The sequence below is a fragment of the Maylandia zebra genome, linkage group LG7 (genome assembly GCF_041146795.1).
Source record: "Maylandia zebra isolate NMK-2024a linkage group LG7, Mzebra_GT3a, whole genome shotgun sequence".
In the NCBI taxonomy this organism is placed as follows: domain Eukaryota; kingdom Metazoa; phylum Chordata; class Actinopteri; order Cichliformes; family Cichlidae; genus Maylandia; species Maylandia zebra.
In genome coordinates, this window is record NC_135173.1 from 22,748,638 (window position 1) to 22,769,709 (window position 21,072).

General features: G+C 42.5%; 2 protein-coding genes across 3 annotated transcripts; both read left to right on the plus strand.

Annotated features, from left to right (window-relative positions):
• The first annotated feature begins 926 nt into the window (after nt 1-926).
• adpgk (ADP-dependent glucokinase) lies at nt 927-13,832 on the plus strand. 2 transcript variants are annotated; one of them, XM_024802957.2, is made up of 8 exons: nt 927-1,122; nt 2,335-2,577; nt 3,696-3,921; nt 4,026-4,088; nt 4,340-4,460; nt 4,565-4,761; nt 10,952-11,050; nt 11,193-13,832. In XM_024802957.2, the coding sequence occupies exons 2-8, from the start codon at nt 2,354-2,356 to the stop codon at nt 11,754-11,756; spliced, it is 1,494 nt and encodes a 497-aa protein (XP_024658725.2). In that variant the 5' UTR covers nt 927-1,122; nt 2,335-2,353; the 3' UTR covers nt 11,757-13,832. The 2 variants fall into 2 exon arrangements, with proteins under 2 accessions (XP_024658725.2, XP_024658726.2); XM_024802958.2 differs by having other exon boundaries at nt 11,196-13,832.
• Nucleotides 13,833-16,054: 2,222 nt separating this feature from the next.
• ppib (peptidylprolyl isomerase B (cyclophilin B)) lies at nt 16,055-20,798 on the plus strand. Its single transcript, XM_004564557.5, has 5 exons — nt 16,055-16,283; nt 18,082-18,195; nt 18,364-18,457; nt 18,909-19,093; nt 20,386-20,798. The coding sequence occupies exons 1-5, from the start codon at nt 16,149-16,151 to the stop codon at nt 20,506-20,508; spliced, it is 651 nt and encodes a 216-aa protein (XP_004564614.1). The 5' UTR covers nt 16,055-16,148; the 3' UTR covers nt 20,509-20,798.
• Nucleotides 20,799-21,072: the final 274 nt, after the last annotated feature.

The window sequence follows — 21,072 nt, forward strand, 5'->3', positions numbered from 1 at the left end:
CTAAACTCAGCAAGTTTGGGACTGAGCACCTCTCTCTGCAACTGGATACTAGATTTCCTGTCAGAGAGGCCTCAGTCCGTCCAAATCGGCGACAACATCTCCAGCACCATCAGGCTGAGCACAGGAGCTCCTCAGGGCTGTGTTCTCGGCCCACTGTTCATTCTCCTGACACACGACTGCACCGCCCTACACAGCTCTAACCACATCATCAAGTTCACTGACAACACAACCGTGGTTGGACTCATCAGCAGCAACGACGAGTCGGCGTACAGAGATGAGGTTCAGCAGCTGGCGTACTGGTGCAGCGAGAACAACCTGTCACTGAATGTGGACAAAACCAAGGAGGTGATTTTCGACTTCAGGAAGACTCGCTCCACCCACACACCACTCAGCATCCGAGGTTCCATTGTAGAGACTGTTAACAGCATCAAGTTCCTGGGAGTTCACATCTCAGACGACCTCACCTCACCAACACCACCTCTATCACCAAAAAGCCCCAGCAGCGCCTCCACTTCCTGAGACGCCTGAAGCGGGCCAACCTCCCTCCTCCTATCCTCACCAAAGGATTTAACAATAAATAATGCTTTCTGTCATTTGGGATTTTTAAAGCAGTCTGATAAGGAGTGTCTTTCACTAATGCTTGTGATCTTGGTTGTGTCTCAGGCCCTAGGCTATTACAGTGAAGTGACATTAGTTAAATGAGATAAAAGTAAAAACTGCAATTAAAATTTCATTATTTTTTTAACTGGTTCCAGTCACTTGGGATTATAAACTAAACCGAGTTTGACGGTTTGAGCTGGAATAACCATCTTGTATTGATGAGTAAAATTTAATCCTCCTAAGTAGAAACGTTTTTTTCCTGTTCTTCCCACTTTAACAACAGTACCTCAATGCAGCGTGGAGTAGCGCATGCGCGTTACGGTAGACGGAAGCCGCTGCTGGCGGTCTGCCGTCTTTTCCCCACTCCGTGTTCCTTGAATGACTTGTACCGACTTCTTCAGCTGCCGCTCCCTCTATACACCGGTAGTTTTCCGGTGTCTGGACCTACTTTGTGTGACTTACCAGGAAGCTGGATCTTCTTCGTGACTGACAGACTTTGAATCCCTTTAAAGCAGATTTTCGGTACGTGCCGCTGACAACTTACAGTGAAGCTTTGGCTACTTCGATTGTAACAAGAGCTGTTTGTTAAACTGATCCGACTGTACAGCAAGTGTTTGGCTGCGAGCCTCCTTTCTAAATGAGATCTCCGAATAACCCCGACTAGCTAAAGCTACTTGCTACATGCAGATTATCTTTGCTAAACTGTGAGCAAACATACAGCCTGAGGGCTGCTAGCGTGTTAGCTAACACATTCTGTGTGTCCACGTTTGCACTAAGTTAACCCAGCATACTATGCATTAATGTGCACAGTATATTTGCAGCTTAGAGGGCAATGGGCTCCCTGTGCCTACCAGAGCAACTCTTGGTATTATTAGCACGAAACACGGAGATCATATTTTAAACCTGCAGTTTCATCTTGGTGTCAATCTGGATCGTATCAACTGAGACAATCTGAATCAGAAAATGTGAATTGTATTAGGTTAAAATAAATAAATAAGAGGCTGGGGGACTGAAGGGGGTCATTGTATAGTAGTATAGTATAGTTCATTACACATAAATCAATTTACGAATCATAACTGGATGAAAGAAATGTCCACAAACAAATGTGGAAATTTACAATAAACAAACTTGCAGATTTAAAAGTTAAAAAGTAGCAAGTTTGTGCGAAACAGAAATGTACCTTTATCTTTGAGCCTTAGCAAAATGCAAATCGATGTTATGTTTAAAACAACAACAACATCTAATGTTGATTTAATTGAAGGACACTATCCATAGAGGTAAGGTTGTGGGTGTGTTTGTTTGTTTGTTTGTCCTGTGCCAGGCTGTAAACCTATTTATTTTGGTGTTAAACCTGATGTTTTAGTAGAGGACTGATTCCTCAAGTGGCCATTGGAGGGACTGCAGTTGTTGGAGCCCCTGTCTTAATTCCAGTGTGATACAAGACATTTAGAGGAATTTAGACTTTTACGGTGATCTGATTTCTTAATTTATTTTTTTTACATTTTTTTAAAATTAAAAATAATTAAAAAGCTGCTCTTTGTTTGTTTTTGTTTTTTTGTTTTTTTTGTCAATCCATTAATAGATAACACCAAATAGTTTTAGTTAAGAAACCTGCAAGATTAAGAAAATGTTACAGCTTGTATAAATATATGAAACATCTCCTGCATGACTGGATGAGTTTTGAATACCAATGGTTAATATTAAAGCGAGAGTGTCCGACTTCCTTTGTCTCAGGAGTGTGTGGGAGAGCATCATGTGGAGGAAGGCTTTGGTAGCGGCCCTGCTGGCACTAGCCGTTGGCTATTTCTACGGCAGTCCAGAGCTGCCGGAGCAGATCCTGCAGTACATCAGCCTGCCCAACTTCCAGACTTCATCTCAAAACCTGAACAGTCAGAACAGCTTGGAGCGGGTGATCTCCAGCGCCTGGGAGGCTCTGATAACTCTACCAACCCGGCAGTGGAGCAGAGTGGCAGTGGGGTGAGTCACAGAGTTAAACATTAACAGAGGTCTTTGTAAGAAATAGATTTGTGCATTTACTCAGGCGTGTCACCTGAAGGTGCTGTGCACATGAAGAGGCTGTAGTCTGCTCTGCCAGTGTGAAGGAATGTGTTGTCATGAGTCAGAGCTGAGGAGAAGGAGGTGTCTAAGAGAATTAAGTCATTTGCAACCTGTAGCCTGCTTTGGAATGGCCAATAAACGCAACCAGATTATCACATGGCAAAAGATGATTGGCTGAAGCTGAAGGACGGCCCACTGGGGGGATGGAACCCCCCCCCCCCCCCCCCTTTTTTTTTTTTTTTTTTTAAAGTGGGAGAAGTGAAACAATACACCGGAAGTCCCACTGAAGTGGTAGGATAGTTGCATCCAGGACTGCTGTGACGCCAGGAAGAGATGCTTTATTTAACATGAGTGGTAAAACCAATTCAGCTTATCTGGATGTCCACTGATGATTCTCAAATACAATTTTCTTGATTTTGCATTTTATAAGTTTTGAGCGTTCTCATTACTCTTGCAAGCCATGATTTCAATTAATTGCAGAACACTAATAGTGTTTTGTCTCCACCAATCAGGAAAAGTCAAACAAAATACCAAAAAAGATTTGTGATTGCTCTTAAATAAACAGTTGAGCTGTTTGGTATCCACTCGCATTTTATTCACCTGTGTTAGTAGATTAGAATATGCAGGTTTCAAATTCCCTTACTTTTGCTCTTAACATAAAGAATACAACATTTACTGTGACCCACAGGCTACGTGGGGTATGACAATTTTCCATAAGTGCCATTAACGTCAAACCTCTGTTTTAAAGGCTTAAAGAAATTAGTAAACATTCAAAAACATCAACACACCCATTGGTGTAATTCTGCCCCCTGTTGGTGTGTTAGTTAAATGTGATAGGGGAACTACAAAAAGTACCTTTAAAGCAAGTTTTCCTTGCATCTGTACAAAACCCTGATGTTTTTAATGAAGGAATTGTTACTTGTTTTGTGACACTGACACCACACTGGTGGATTTGCCTCCTTTTTAACATCACCAGTTTGGTCATTTTGTCGGATTTACCCGTGAAATAACCCGTAGTCTGTACTTGCCTCTCTAAGGGTAAATGCCTGCGTGGACGTGGTGGTCTCAGGAGTTTCACTCCTGCAGGCTCTGGCTGTGGATCCTGGCATCGGCCAGGATCACGAAGTGCTGCACTCCAAAGAGGACTTGAAGGAAGCTTTCATCCATTACATGGGGCGTGGAGCGGCCGCTGAGCGCTTCTTCAGTGACAGGGAGGCTTTTCAGAGGATTGCGCATGCAGCAGCAGAGTACCCCAATGCAAAGGCAAGAGGGCTGCTTTACTCCTCAGGCAGCTGTTTCCTTTATTTCTTTTAATGTTTTTTAAAATAAATACTTCCTTCTCAAAAAATCTTTGTGTCGTCTTCCAGTTCTACGTGGGAGGAAATGCTGCCCTGATTGCTCAGAAGCTTGCAACATACCCTGATCTGATGGTAGACCAGCAGTTTGATATTTCTGTCTTAAACACGTACACAACGTTTCATTTATTTAGAAGCATTAGCTTTTTGCTTTGGTAGCCCTCCAAACACGCTATAACACTGTAATTCTGGATATTAGAGCATCTCTGTCACAGATCCGGGAATTTATTCTAAGCAAGTGGCACAAAAATAAGTAAATGGTAGCCAGGCTGGGGAAGTTTAGAGTATCTGGATGAAGAGCTTATAAATATTGTTTTATGTAACAGGTTTTGCTTTGTGGTCCAGTTGGTCCTAAACTTCACGAGATGTTGGATGAGCAGATAATTGTTCCCCCAGATTCCCTTCAGGAGACGGATGAGTTTCACCTCATCCTGGAGTATAAAGCAGGTAAAGAAGAAGACGCTGCAGCCCGGGCAAGATTTCTTCCCTCACTTCAGCCTGGATGAGTAATATCACAGCTGTGTGCATGTGCTCCTCTTCTCTGTCTCCAGGTGAGAAATGGGGTTCAACTCAGGCACCTCAAGCCAACCGCTTCATCTTTTCTCACGACATGTCCAACGGGAAGATGAGCTCACTGGAGACTTTTGTGGTGAGCCTGGAAGAGTTCCAGCCCGAGCTTGTCGTCTTGTCTGGGCTCCACATGATGGACGGTCAGGGCCGAGAGCTGTGGGAGGAGCGGCTGAAAGAGGTCAGCTGGCTTTAAGCTCATCTTCTGCTTTCATGTTTAGTTTATTAAACTTTAATCTTCATTATTATTTGTTGTTACGCAGTTCAGTTTTCTTGGTATAACACAGATTCACGGTAGTCGGTGCTTTATATTGTAAAGACCCTGCAATAATAGAGAGACAGCAGTATATCCAGCAGGCAAGAAGTGTATATGTTTTTATTTATTGATTGAGTTTATTTAATGTAAAAAGTGCCTCTCTTCGTACGTGTACACACACACACACACAGCCTTGCACCCACTTCTTACACAAATCTATTTCAGTTCTGTTTGAAGCACTGTTGTAACGAGGGGATAGAAGATGCTTTGTATCAATTATTCATCAGTTTATCTGTGTGTTCATGACTAAAATAATCTGAGGTCATCTGCCAAGGAGGTTATGGTTTTGGCAGCATTTGTGTGCGTGCATGTCATTCTGTCTGTAAACACAATAGCTGGAAAAGTTTTGAATGAATTCTGATCAAACTTTGTAGATGTGTGGAGCGAGGTCATGTTGATAATACATTCAAATTTGGCTGCCATCCACCGAAGTCTTCAAGGTCAACTTCATGATTGATAAATTGATAAAAAGCCTTATAACTGCCTGATAATTCTTACAAGTGTGTCGCCATATAGACAGTAAAGATTTAAAATATCATGTCATATTTGACCTCTGACCTTTCCTTTAAGGCAAGGCAAGGTAAGGCAAGTTTATTTGTATAGCACAATTCAACAACAAGGTGATTCAAAGTGCTTTACAGAGACATTAGAAACAAGAACAAATAAAAAGCATGATTTAAAATTGATTAAAACAAGCAAATAAACTAACTAACTAATTAACAAACAAACAAACAAACAACAGTATATAAAATCAAAACAGATAAAATCAGAACAGTAGATAAAATCAGTAGTTAAAATGTTAGTTTTGAAATTTAAGCTTAAAGTGTGGATTTGGTGCTTTATTCAAATGCAGCTGAGAACAGGTGAGTCTTCAACCTGGATTTAAATAAACTGAGTGTTTCAGCTGATCTGAGGCTTTCTGGGAGTTTGTTCCAGATATAAGGAGCATAAAAGCTGAATGCAGCTTCTCCGTGTCTGGTTCTGACTCTGGGAACTGATAAAAGACCGGATCCAGATGACCTGAGGGATCTGGATGGTTCATACTGGGTCAGGAGGTCACTGATGTATTTTGGTCCTAAACCATTCAGAGCTTTATAGGCCAGCATCAGAACTTTAAAGTCTATCCTCTGACGGACAGGCAGCCAGTGTAAGGACCTCAGAGCTGGACTGATGTGGTCCACTTTTTTGGTCTTAGTGAGGACTCGAGCAGCAGAGTTCTGAATGAGCTGTAGTTGTCTGACTGATTTTTTAGGTAGACCTGTAAAGATGCTGTTACAGTAATCAAGCCTACTAAAGATGAATGCATGGACTAGTTTTTCCAGGTCCTGTTGAGACATCAGATCTTTTATCCTTGATATATTCTTGAGGTGATAGTAAGCTGACTTTGTTATTGTCTTAATGTGTTTTTCTAAGTTTAGGTCTGCATCCATCACTACACCCAAATTTCTCGCCTGGTTTGTGGTTTTTAGATGTATAGATTGAAGTTCTCTGGTGACCTGTAATCGTTTTTCTTTGGCGCCAAAGACTATTACCTCAGTTTTGTTTTTGTTTAGCTGGAGAAAATTGTGGCATAACCAGTCATTGATTTCCTCAATGCATTTACCAAGAGCCTGTACAGGGCCTCGGTCTCCTGGTGACATTGTGATATATATTTGTGTGTCATCTGCATAGCTGTGATAGTTTATTTTGTTGTTGTTTATAATCTGTGCCAGTGGGAGCATGTAGATGTTAAACAGAAGGGGTCCCAAGATGGAACCTTGGGGAACTCCACATGTGATACTTGTCTGCTCAGATGTGAAGTTACCTATTGATACAAAGTATTTCCTGTTTTCTACGTATGTTTTGAACCAGTTTAGTACAGTTCCTGAAAGACCTGTCCAGTTCTCCAGTCGTTTGAGTAATATGTTGTGGTCAACTGTATCAAATGCTGCACTGAGATCCAGTAAAACTAGGACTGACATTTTTCCACTGTCTGTATTCAGACATATGTCATTAAACACTTTGGTCAGAGCAGTTTCAGTGCTGTGGTTCTGTCTAAAACCTGACTGGAAGGCATCGTAGCAATTATTCTGTTTTAAGAAGTAACTGAGCTGTTGAGAAACTGCTTTTTCAATGATCTTACTTAAAAACGGGAGATTTGAGATCGGCCTGTAGTTGTTCATTTGTGTCTTGTCAAGATTGTCCTTTTTCAGTATAGGTTTGATTACAGCAGTTTTTAGTGATTCTGGAAACACACCTGATAATAAAGAAAAGTTGACGATCTGTAACAGGTCTGACTCCAAAGTCTTTGAGACCTTTTTGAAAAAACTTGTTGGCAGGACATCTAAACAGCAGGAGGAGGAGTTCAGTTGACCTAAGATGTCCTCCAGGTCTTTGCTGTTAATAGGTTGAAACTGTTTCATGGTGTTTAAACAGTTTTTTGGTGGACACAGTACATATCCTGGATCTGCTGTTGATGTACCAATTGCTTGTCTAATTTTTTGGATTTTTTCAGTGAAGAATTTGGCAAAGTCATTGCAGGCCATGGTCGAATGAAGTTCAGCTGCCACTGGCACAGGAGGGTTTGTTAGCCTGTCAACTGTAGCAAATAAGACCCGAGCATTATGACTGTTTTTAGTGATGATGTCAGAGAAGTAGGACCTCCTTGCATTCCTCAGTTGTAAATTATAATTGTGAAGTTTCTCTTTATAAATGTCATAATGAACCTGGAGGTTTGTTTTTCTCCATCTGCGCTCAGCTTTCCTACACTCTCTTTTTTCTTTTTTCACCAGTGTGGAGTTTCTCCAGGGAGACTTTTTCCTTCCAGAGATAACCTTCACCTTAATGGGAGCAATAGTGTCCATTACATTTAACATTTTAGCATTGATGCTATTGACGAGCTCATTGACTGACCCTCTGGACAGGCCAGGTGTTAAGGGGAAGACCTGGTTAAATATCTCACTACTGTCTTCAGTTATACACCGTTTTGTGATCACTGTTGTTGATATATTTGTGTGGGCTGAAATTTTACTTTCAAAGAAAACACAGTGATGATCAGACAGGCCCACATCAGACACAGTAACCTTTGAAATGCTCAGGCCTTTGGAGATCAGTAGGTCAAGAGTGTGTCCTCTATTATGTGTGGCCTCTGTTACATGCTGAGTCAGCCCAAAGTTGCCCAGAGTGTTACTCAGGTCTTTAGTCCCTTTGTCCTGAGGGTTGTCCACATGAATGTTAAAATCCCCAACAATAATTACACAGTCAAAATCAACACAGATCACAGACAGCAGTTCACTGAGGTCATTAAAAAAGTCTGTGCAGTATTTGGGAGGCCTGTAAACATTAAGAAACACAACTTTGGATGGGGCCTTCAGCTGTAAAGCCACATATTCAAAAGACTGAAAACTTCCAGGAGATAGCTGCTTACATTGAAATGATTCATTAAATAAGACAGCAACCCCTCCTCCTCTCCTGCTCGCCCTGACCTCACTGATAAAACTGTAGTTAGGAGGGGTCGTCTCGATGAGAACAGCTCCACTGTTACTTTGGTCCAACCAAGTTTCAGTTAAAAACATAAAATCAAGGCTGTGCTCAGTGATTAAATCATTAATTAAAAATGTTTTCCCAGCTAGAGATCTAATGTTTAATAAAGCCAACTTAAGTGTTTTAGAGGTATTACTTGTCCCCTCGTGTTTGGGAGCAGTCTGTGGCACACAAGGTATGTTTACTATGTTTAAAGATCTTTTAGAGTGCAGCTCTCTGTGTTTTGACCAGGCCACATGTCTCCTGTCACCTAAAAGTACAGAAATTTTAAAACCTTCTAGTAAACAGGGTCCCAGCTTCTCCTGGGAAAAGTCATCACTGCCATAATCCTCACAGCCCGGACCCTTCACATATCACATATCAGACTGCGGAGACAGGGCATGAAGAGGAACTAAGGGGGGCGAGGCTGGGCAATGTGACTTCGATTGCTCTGTTGAGGGTGGGGCTCGATGGCGAACCTTTGGCCGCTCTGGTGGGGGGTTTATGGGGGACAAAAAGGGATTGGGACGGGGGGTAGATCTGAGCCCAGCATTGACCCGCTCCATCATCACCTCAGTGAATTTCAGGTGTGGGGAGGAGGGAGAAAGGGAGGGGGAGGAGGGTGATGGCCTGTCAGGGGTTTGGGGGACTGGGGAAGGTCGTGGTCCCTTGTCCTGGTCGTTGGTGTTGTTGAGAGAGTTGGAGGCAAATAGGGACCCCTCTTCTTGCCTTAGATGTCTCTCCTTTCTGAGGCTCTTCCCGGGTGGGGGCAAATGGAGCTCCTCTTCAAGGTTTCTGCTGGGCTTTGTCTGTTCTTGGAGTTCTGTTTGTTCCTCTTTATGAGATAACTCCTCGTTTATCTCAGCCTTGGCACCAAGCACGGATGGATGACGTATGAAATAAAACAAGTTGGAGGTGAACAGTTTCACCCCTGACTTGTTAAAATTAAATCCATTTGCTTTGAACAGATGCCTGCGTTCCCAAAAAATATTAAAGTTGTCGATAAAGTGCACTGAGTGGTCAGCACATGCTGATATAAGCCATTTATTCAGTGTAAACAACCTGCTGAATCTCTCGTCTCCTCCTCTGACCGGCGGTACAGGTCCACTGATGAATACAGCTGCATTCAGAGAGTTTACAGTACTTAATAATCCAGTAAAGTCCCGTTTCAGAACCTCCGACTGTTGTTTGGACACATCGTTTGACCCTGTATGCAGAACAATGTTTGTCACAGTCGGATATTCATCTGCAATTTGAAGAATTCTCTCCTTCAGGTTGTTGACCATATCGTTAGGAAAGCAGAGGACTTTAGTGTTCTTACCGCACATCCTTTGTACATCCTTTACGGCAGAGTCACCCACAATCAGAGTTTCAGGCCTAGCCTTTAGCTTTCCCTGTGGCCTTTCACTTTTTAACAGATTTTCAGACCTTATTTCGCTGCTTTTAGATGGATGGTTGTCCGATATAGATCCAGGGTCCTTTGATAGTGGAGCAAATCTGTTCTTCAGTTTCACATTCAGTTGTTTTGGAGGTTTCTTGTTAACCTTCCTATTCACGGTTGTCCAGTCCTGTTTCCTCCCGTATACAGGGGTAGAAGAGCTTCTCTGTCTCGTAGGAAGTGAAGGCCAGTCGGTTTCAGAGATTTCTGCTCGCTGTGCCCTGCCTGTGATACGTCCTCCCCCTTCCAGGAGACATGATTTATGTCTTGGTTTTGCACCAAGACAGTCTAAGGGGGGATTATCACTTGAGGATTTATAATAATGCACAGAGTCTACTTTCTTGGTCATGTTATCTGTGCTCCTTAGCTGTGTACTAGCTTGCTCATCGCCATTGTTTTGAATCAAAGGCAAGGTTGTTTCATTTCCACACAGTCCATTTACCTCCACGTTTACTTCTAAGCGATGAATTTTTGTCTCCAGTACTGCAATCTTCTGCAGGAGGCTGTGGTAGTCATCTGTGGAGAGGGAACGCATCTTGTTGCTAGTTAGCCTAGCGGTTAGCACCTTTCCAGGCTATTGAGGCTGCTCGGTGCCCAGACGCTGTAATCAGGCTTCAGCTGTGTCTAGGCCACAGACACACGGAGCGCTGAGGACAAGGTAACCATAAAATGTTGCTGTTTCTGTTAAGAACACTCTAGTCCTAATGATCTACAAGTGTCCAGAAGTTATCGCAGGTAAGCTCACACGGAAAAAAGGGAAAAAATCAGCATAAAAATCAATAAAAATCAATATAAGAAGCAAAGCATTCAAGAGCAAAGAGATGAAGCGTCCACACTCACAAAGGGGAGGAGCTGAAAGATCAACAGATTGATCTGAAGTCAAATGATAATATTGCTATACAGATCTATTTAAAACTATGTTTCTCACTGCTGGTGTGTGTAGTGACACCGTAGGCATATAGGGAATGATATATGTGGATTCTAACTGTCATGTTACAGTTTGGATCCAAATAAGTGTAAGAACGTTCCCTTAGACGTAAACACCGGCCTGAGACTGAGCTGCCTTGACGAAGGTTTATGCTATATAATTCTGGGATCTTTGCTTCCTGTCTGCAGGCTGTCTCGGCCATATCTGACATCCGTAAAGACATTCCCATCCACCTGGAGTTGGCGAGCATGACCGACAAAGACTACATGAACAGCATAATGCAGGAGGTACATGTGGAGCGCAGCTGTGGCTCTGAGTTTTAACAAAATCTCTTCCAGCAAAGATTCATGTGCTTAGTGTCTTCACATCCCCGTGGAGTTCTGTATATTTAAAGTTTGTTTGTTTGTTTTTTTTCCTGATTCCTGTTAGCAGGTTATGCCCATTGTCAGCTCCATTGGGTTGAACGAGCAGGAGCTGCTCTTCCTCTCTCAGGCCGGAGAGGGACCTCATTCAGAAATGGAGGCCTGGAAAGGCATCCCGGATGTGGGTCGGGTCAGCGACATCCTCCTGTGGATCCTGGAGCAGCACGGCCGCAGTGAGCCATCGTCAGAAGCCGATCTCACTCGGATCCACTTCCACACGCTGGCCTACCACATTCTGGTTACAGTAGACGGATACTGGGGGAACCAGGTGGCGGCGGTGATGGCCGGAGCGCGGGTGGCCTGCAATCAGGCCTGTGGCCTCCAGTCTGTCGATGTCAGCAAGGTGGAGCTCAGAGCCCCTCTGGAGTTTTATAGCTCCCACATGGAGCCCCGGGAGCAGCTGTCCCTGAACCCAGCAGAGCCTGTTACAGTGTGGCGCCGCGGAAACGTCACCTTTTACTTCACACCGGTGCTGGTCTGCAAGCGCCCGCTTCGGACAGTTGGGCTCGGGGATGCCATCTCAGCAGAGGGACTGCTTTACTCAGAGTTACTTCCCCAGCAGCCTTTCTGAGGTTTGCTTCCAGCGGACTGTCAGCATGGCAGACGGTGAGAGGAGCTTAAAAGAACCGGAGAGGTCTCAACTCCTACCGTGGTCGACGGGATGGAGTTGCCAGATCTCCAGTTTTAAATCCAGCCCTTGGACTCATCCAGCCTGCCCTGATCCCCTCTGTTGTCCCTCCTTCATTTTGTTCGGGCTGACACAGAAACTAAGGTCGAACTTTGCCGCGAGGTGGCCTGAGGCTTGAGGCTATGCACTGGATGCAGTTCGAAAGCCATCTTCGCAAACTCCAAAGAGTTTTGTCGGCTCAGCAAAATTTCCTTCTGACCTGCATATCTTCAGTATGCTGTGCCTTGAGAAAATACACGAGAAGTTATTGTTAAATATTTTATCCATATTATAGAGCTGAACAAACAAAAATGACCTTGAAGCTGTGACACGAACAGCTGAAACTGGAAACGGATGCACATGTGACCATGTGGTAGAGTTAAGCGATAGATTTGCTTCTTCAACTTTGGGTGCATAGAGCTTAGTCAATAGAACAGCTTTAAAGGGTTATTCTGTCATGTTTATCAAGCATTACTCAGTGTCTGACTTATTTACACGTAAGAACTGTTATCTATGTTATCTAAGCATACTTGACTTTGACTTTATATTATTTCTTAGCACAGAGAAAACACTAGACTGTGACAACTTGTGTTTTGTTTGTTTGTTTGTTTTTCTAGTGTTTGACAAAAACACTCTGGCATACAATGACATTTTAAGCTTGAAACCTCTACAGCAACATCCTTATTTTTTTAATAATGAATAAGAAAGTCTCATATGGCGACTTGAAATATGCTTCTGAAGCGGGTCCTTCTTTATGCAGTAAAGCTCTGTTTACAGTGAGATACCAGCTATTTAACTTAAAATGGACCTGTTATTGCTTATCTTTCATCTGTCCCGTGTATACTGTTAATAAGGGTTGATGCTCATATTAAACCGGGCCGAAATTGCAAAAATTATGACGTCCTACGTTCAGGTAATCCCCGTAAGATAAAAGCTGAACTTGGGCTGCATTAAACACCTGGTTTCGGATGTTTGTTTGTTTGTTTTTCTCTTTTCTTTCTTGGCTCTATCTGATGTCACTGAGGGCTTAGACCTGTAGTTTAATTCTTCTATTTTCGAGGGGCAGTCAATCCAAAAGGCGCTTGTTTCAGACTGTAATTGCCACAGTAGCTCCTCATTAGAGATAAAACAAGTAAAAGACGTTGTCAGAGTTACTGCAGTTTTTTTCCTGTTTCAGTCATACAACCTCTAATCATGTCACACGATCGGCTTGAATCAGTGAAAGCTGGCCAGTATGACTCCTCTGCTTACAGCCCTAGCATATAAGGAGATTCTTCTTCATGGGTTCTTGTTACTGGTTTCTGTATCACTTACAGTATGTAAAATAATGTTTTGTATACCTCAGACGGCCACTAAAGGCACGCAATAATAATAATGGAGTCTTAATGCAACCCTATGACACAGACGAGAGTGACATTTTCGTTTAGCAGGACCGTTTCTTTGCACTAGCGGAGGCGGCAGGTTTGCCGAGAAGGTGAATGTAAGCTGAATTCTCAAAACTCCTGCTTTTTTCTTCCTTTCTTTCTTTCTTTCTTTCTGTTTTTGAGCAAGTACAATCTGTTCAACTTCACATACTTCATATTACGTCTTGCATGTTTTTAACATTTCTGTCATTTGCATTTGTCATTAAAATGTATACAGAGAGAGAGAAGTGTGTGTCGTGCGACTGGTGATGCAGAATATTACGTGTGTTTGTGTGGGCTGTAAGAGATAATGAGTCCTGATAGACAGAATTTTAAGAAGTTTTTTCCCCCCTTTATTTCTTAATGGGTTTGTTTTATTTGTTTCTCATCATTTACCTGCTAAAATAAAATCAATTGATGAACTTACAGTGGAACATTTGTCTTAAAATGGAAATTAGATGCTGTTGTGAGGTAATTTGCATTTGTGGTTCAATAAATGTGTAAAGGGTCCAGAAACACGGTGTTGATGGATCAGTGCTGTTAGGTGGCGAATAAATAAATCTGAGTCTCCTCTGTACTTGAACTGCATGATTTGATTCCCATTCTGGTGTTATGTGACATGAAATTTTCTATAGGCTAAGGAGCTTGGAAAGAAAGGGGTTGGACTTCTTCAAGCCACACTAGTATGATTTTTTTTTTGTTAGTTTTCCAGCATTTTGCATAGCTTTCTGGTCATTTTATTCATTTATTGGTGCTTTTCCATTAGTTTGTAGATATTCTGTCTCTTGTTTTGCTTCTCACTTTAGTTGCATGTGCATGCTTTGTGTTTTTGTGGTAGTTTTTTATTTTTTTGTTGCATCTCTTCTGTATTTGTGATTGTTTTCTGTCTTGTTGATCATGTTTGTGTCTCTTTGTGGCCTTTAGGATATCATTTAGGTTGTTTTGTGTTACACTTTTGGGTGAATAGTGCTGTCCCCTCACAGTAAGAAGGTCCTGGGTTTGAATCTAGTCCAACCTTATATTTTTTTTCCTTCCTCTTCCTTAGTTACATAAATGTATTAGTGTAATAAGGCCAGACTCATTGAGACCCTGGTTGGCTGTCTCAGTAGTCTACAGTATCAGTGGTTTGTGTGCCTAAAGACCACCACATCCATCTGCAGATGGATTCTAAACTTCCTCACAAACAGGCCCCAGGTGGTGAGAGTTGGTAAGCACACCTCATCACTCATCCTAAACACAGGTACGCCACAGGGTTGTGTGCTTAGCCCCCTCCTATATTCCCTGTTCACACACGACTGTGTTGCTAAACAAGAGTCCAACATCATCATCAAGTTTGCGGATGACACAACCATCATAGGCCTCATCACAGACAATAATGAGACGGCCTATAGAGAGGAGGTGATGGCACTGTACGAGTGGTGCCTGGAAAATAACCTGACTCTCAACATCAGCAAAACTAGAGAGATGATAGTGGACTACCGGAAACGACCAGTCAGAGAACACCAGCCCATCCACATCAACGGTGTCAAGGTCGAAAGGGTCAGCAGCTTCAAGTTCCTTGGAGTCAACATCGCTGAGGACTTCTCCTGGACCCTTCACACAGACACTGCTATCAGGAAAGCTCGCCAGCGGCTTTACTTCCTGAGGAGGCTGAGGAAGTTTAGCATGAATGCCAACATCACCTCAAATTTTTACAGGTGTGCAATTGAGAGCTTGCTGACGAGCTGCATCACAGTTTGGTACGGAAGCTGCTCTGCCAGCAGCCGTAAATCACTACAGAGGGTGGTGAAGGCAGCAGAGCACATCACTGGCACAAGGCTTCCTGCCATTCAGGACATTTATCTCCAGCGATGCCTCTGTAAAGCACACAGCATCATCAAGGACCACAGCCACCCAGCACATCAGCTGTTCTCCTTGTTACCATCTGGCAGACGTTACAGGAGCCTGTCTGCTCGGACTACAAGACTCAAAAACAGTTTTTACCACAAGCCATACGACACCTCAACCACAACACTTAAACACACACAACACAGCACTCAGAAGCTACCCTACAGCTTCACAAGTACTCTGTTTAATCTGCACTGGTCACTTCACTTTATTGTTATTGATATTTATATTTAAAAGTGCAATACTGTAATTTTCTGCTGCTCATTCCTGTGCAACATCCCATCTGCCCTCCCGTCATATTTCTTTTCAAGATTTTCTTATTTAATCACTAGTGTACATATATTTATATTTATAGATACATATATATTTAGTCATCTTTTCTCTTTTACAATGTCTCTCTAACATTTTGCTCCTTACTATTTTTCTATTTTTTATTATTTTATTTTATTATATTTTCTCCTACTGTATCATGCTGCTGAGTGACTGCTGACTCAAACACATTTCATTGCAATGTTGACCCTGTGCTAACTTGCATATGACAAAACTTAAAACTGAAAAACACAAAGCAAAACACATTTTTAAGGCAACTTGTATTTTTATCTGCAGGTATAAAACCTTGTTTATGATGAATGATATCGGTAACAAAGTGAGCCTGGCAGAAACTGGTCTGTGTAAGGACAAGAAAACCCATCGTCCATACGTTTCTTACGGAAACATTTCTTTTCCATTGTTAGGAATACTTGAACACTCAAAAAAGAAAAAAAAAATGAATGTTACGCGTCTACATTTGATTGGCTTATCCGGTACGTGATCCAATCAAAGCTCCGTGCGTCTCTGCGCAGGGTTGAAACTCCGCCCCTGTGTGGTCGAGCCGGCCTGTAGCCTTTGGAGAGGGCGCCTCCACAGTCTCCACCCCCGGATACCCACTCACTCCTTCCCCCCGGCCCTTTATAAACGTAGCATCGCTAACAGGCCGTTCCCGGGCTGTTAATTTTTTTTCTCGTTGATGGTTAGACTCTGTGAGAGAAAGATGAAGTTCCTCATAGCTGTTACAGTTATTGTGGGATCCCTGATTTTTCTCGCTTTCCCGAATGGCTCGGCTGCTGACGAGAAGAAGAAAGGCCCCAAAGTAACAGCGAAGGTGGGTGTTAGCCTTAGCAGAAATCTTTGCTCTTATTTCTCGCTGTGCACTGATGCTAACGGGAAGCTGCAGCTTATAAAGCCACGTCACAACCAAGCTGGCCTGCAGGACGCCGTCTGCTTGGCTAAGCTAGCAGACGTTTAAGCTTTTCCGATATCAGCTGTGATTGCATTTATAGAGCACTCCGTGAGGTCAGGACTAAACTGACGCTGATGGACTAATATCCCAGAGCTAGCTGTCCATGGAGATCATGGAGCTAGCTCGCCAAGAATGTTAGGCCTTTATCTTAACTATCTCAAACACATTGTTCATAAATGGCCCCACCTTTCTTTGGCTTTTCCTTATCTGTTCATTTATTTATCTAATATAAAGAGATAAAACTGCAGCTGTGTGGGGTTCGGGTGTTTTTGTCTGGCATATTGTGTCTGGTTTGTCCACGTCTACAGATTGAAGAAGGCTCTAAACTGGCCGTTAACTGAGCCATCGTGTTGGAACAGACTCACTATAAAACCCGATAAGTAACATCAAGTAGTTGCTTTCATTATTAGATAAATGTATAATATGTGGTGTCATAGGTCAGAGTTGAATTTAAGCAAGATTTTTCCTCCCGTGGTTTTATCATGCAATCAAAGGATGTCGTAGGTGAATAAATAAACTGCTGAACATGTTAGTTAGACTTCTCGCAATAATGAAGCCAGCTGAAACGATATTTCGGTGTTATATTTTATACTATAATACAAAAAAGAGGGGGGGAAACCCTTTTAGTCTTTATACGACTTCACACATTAACCATCGGGACTTTTATGTTGCAGGTCTTATAAGATTGATATTCAACCAAAAAAACAACAACAAAAAAAAAAAACAAAACACCAGGGATATTTTGAAAATTAAAATTGTCCTTCAGTAGCAAGATTTCCCCAGACTCAAAATCTGCATTTTGCTGTTTTTGGTCATTAGATGAAGAAAAATGTACTAAATGTGTTCTTCAGACCTACCACCAAATAACTGCAAGTGCCTTGACAACCTCAAAGGGAAGAAAGGCACAAAAAACTTCAGTCTAATGATTCCTCTTGCTTTGCTTACATGAGCAGTCTTTAAAAGTCTTATAATTTCACATGGAAGTGTCTGCAGGAAAACTACTCGGGGAGGTTAGGTTGCAGCTGTCAGTTCATTAAATTACATGGAGTTTAATCTTCTCAGTGTTGTGGAGAACATAAACTACCTATTTAAGTATTCTGACCCACCAGTTTTTACTTTTTGTTAAATATCAGTGACTTGGCTCAAGCTGTGGAGGGGGGGAGGGGGCTTTGAGCACTGATCCTGGGTTGGTAACCTGGTTCTTGGGTCACGAATCAGGACATCACCTCTCCCAGGAAGGAGGCAGAGCTAGTTCAAGAGATTGAGAACTAAAATTAGATGTAGCTGGGCTCACCTCCACACACAGCTTGAGTTCTGGATCCAGTCTTCTGGTGAATAGTGGAACTGGGGGGCAGGGAACGTAAGGTTCAGAGTTGAGCCGCTGCATTTGCCTAAAATGATGCAAATGTTAAAGCATTTGGACGCCTCCTTCTCTGGCCGGACGGAGGACATGCTGTCTGTCTGTGTCCTGCTGAAGATCATGGCAGTGGTAGCTTGGGACAGTGAGCGCTGGGTTACTCTGCTTGGAGTACTACCGTCATGCCTGCAGAAGAATGTGGATGGATGGAAATCCATTAAAAAAATCATTTTTTTGAAAAAACAAACAAAAACATGTGTAAAATGATTTTATTAACTGCCTTTTTAAATGTATTTTTAATAGGTTTTCTTCGACATTAGAATTGGTGATGAAGACGTTGGAAGGGTTGTCATCGGACTGTTTGGGAAAACCGTTCCCAAAACAGTTGACAACTTTGCTGCCCTGGCAACAGGAGAGGTGAGAAGCCATTTCTTTTGTCACCATTGACCATTTTATTTGTGAATAAACTGAAGGAGGTGATTTGGTCAAAATGGGCAGAAACTAAAATCAGTATTTCTCTGCTCATTCATTTCAGATGTTTCAAGTGGTGCTCATGATAATTTTTTGTAATTTGCAATTGAACAGAAAGGATTTGGATATAAGGGCAGCAAATTCCACAGAGTCATCAAGCAGTTCATGATCCAGGGTGGAGATTTCACCAGAGGAGACGGCACTGGAGGTGAGACGTCAGGACTTGACAGATTTTTTTTTTTTTTTTTCTAGCAGGAATTAATTTGCATTTTCACTGTCCTGGGCTTACAATGTACCAGGGCTGGGGTTAGGCACGTAATCACAATCTGCCGACATAGTTAAGTCTCTCTGTCCATAGTGTGGTTAGCACATTGGTTTGGCAAGTAAAAGGTTACTCATTCAATTCTAGCCAAATCCAAAGACAGTCAGCATCAACATATCTATTGTGTGCTAAGAGCCTGTTCAGCTCACAAACACTCCTTTACCATTTTTGTGGCTTTACTGGTCGAGTTCATTCCGAGAGCGACTGCTTTCAGCGTTCCTGAATAATTAAAGTGAAGATAAGCGTTTGCAGCAATCAGGCCATTCAAATGAGTTGCAAAGGTCAGTGCAGGGAGGGAGTGGAAATGGCTAATATATAAACCTTTTTCTCTTTGAAGGCAAGAGCATCTATGGAGACCGTTTCCCTGACGAGAACTTCAAGCTGAAGCACTACGGGCCCGGCTGGCTCAGCATGGCCAACGCTGGCAAGGACACCAATGGCTCCCAGTTCTTTATCACCACAGTTCAGACTCCATGGCTGGATGGGAAGCACGTGGTGTTCGGAAAAGTCCTGGAGGGCATGGTGAGTGTGACACCGAGTCATGTAAATGGCTGAAGGGGTTCAGGGGAAATTATCACCTGAAATATGAATTCTAGGAGCTGATCTGAGCTACTAAAACAGACAGTTGATCAGTTTATTGTTCAATTTCTTACTCAGGTTTAGCAATTGGGGAAAATAAAATAATTGCAATAAAATTATTTCCCTTCTTATAAATCAGGCACACATATGTGCTGTTAAGTTTAAGCCGAGACAACTAAAACAGCCCCAGTCAGTAAAATCTGCCTAAACTGTATAGAGTTTTTGTAGGTGAGCCCGTGCAAACATAAATAACAGTTGCATGCTGCTGCTGCTGCCGCCTTTGTTCCCAGATCTTTGACCCAGTTTAGGCATGTGTGACGCCAAGGAGTCACTGCGGATGTACGCAAGTCCAGACATGCCTGGAATTCTCGGCAGGCTGGCGCGAGCTTGTCTGTGTCCTTTTGAGTCGATGCTTTCATACGAAGTCGGTTTGAGTTTCTAAACTTGTTGCTTTTCCCGTAGTTTGGTTTCTTTTCACAAACTTTAAGAAAACCAGAATGGGGCGCTACAGACTACATGAGATCATTGAGCCAGCTTACTGACCCGATGGGGGAACTGTAGCTCAGGAGATTGTGGGTTGTATACTAATCAGGAGGTTGGCGGTTTGATCCCTCATTGGCTTCTCTAGTCTGCATGTCAGAGTATCCTTGGGCAAGATATCTAAACTCTGAGTTTCTTCTGAGGCATCATCAGTGTGTGTGTGGCTTTTAAAACAAACAAAAAAAGCACTAAATGTTTGTGTGAATGAGGCTTGCAGTAAGAAAGTGCTTTGAGTGCTCAAAGAGTAGAAAACTGCTAGTAGCTTTCCACGTGTCTGGGTGTGAGATCAAAAGTAAATGCAAGGTAGAAAGTGGTACCACTGTGTGCTCTGCACATCAAAGCAGCACAACATAATTTATAATTTATCATACAGTGTGTTTTTTTTTTTCTAAACTTCTAGATATGGACAATTAAGGACATTACTCCAGTACTGTACTTTGTTCTTTAAACTGTAAATAAAGTGCACTATGCATTGTAGGCCATAAATTGCATGTAGCAATATATAAAGTTATGCAAATGTTTTTATTAAGCTTTCAAAAAATTGTATTTTGTAGTTCAGGGTTAAACTGTACATTGCTCAACTTTGACCAAAAGAAGAGTACATTTCTTTCAAATTAACCCTGTATTGATTTTATGTACTTATTGTCTTGTTGAGGGGGAAAATGTAACTGTACGTTCATCGTTTTATCTTCTAGGACGTGGTGAAGAAGATCGAGGAAACGAAGACCGACGGGCGTGACAAACCTCTGAAAGATGTCATCATTCACGACTGTGGAAAAATTGAAGTGGAGAAGCCATTCGCAGTCGCCAAGGAGTAGAGCGCTGCTGTAACGTTAACTAGGAGAGCCGGACTGGGGAAGGAGGGGGCAAGTGGGTGGGTTTAAGGAGAAATCGTGCAGGCAACCTCGTTTTAACACTCGGCTCTGTGGTCCAGGGGGAGGGGTTTGGGGTAATTCAGTGGCTGCTGTCTTAATGCACCAGAAAAGGATCAACTTCAAGCAACCGTGACAACATACTGGGTCCATTTAACAACGAGCATTCCAAGGTGCACTTTTTTTGTAAGAAAAAGGAAATGAAATCTGAAATAAAGGTTTCAGTTTTTGTTAAACTGATGTGTACATTTCATTGCGGTCTCCTTGAAGCTCATGTATTTAATGCATTTACATAAAAGATCGGTTTGGTTTTAACACAAGGTTTTTATGAAGTCACGCAGTTCTTCTTGTGAGCACTAGGTGGAGCGACTTGCCTGCTGTTATCGCAGGGAACTGAAACCAGAGTGTGAAGCTCAGTGCGGCACCACAGAGAGCAGAATAAAGTACAATTTTCAACAATTTCTCAAAGTATGGGTTTTTACAGAAATAAGTTTAGCTGATAACCAGGAA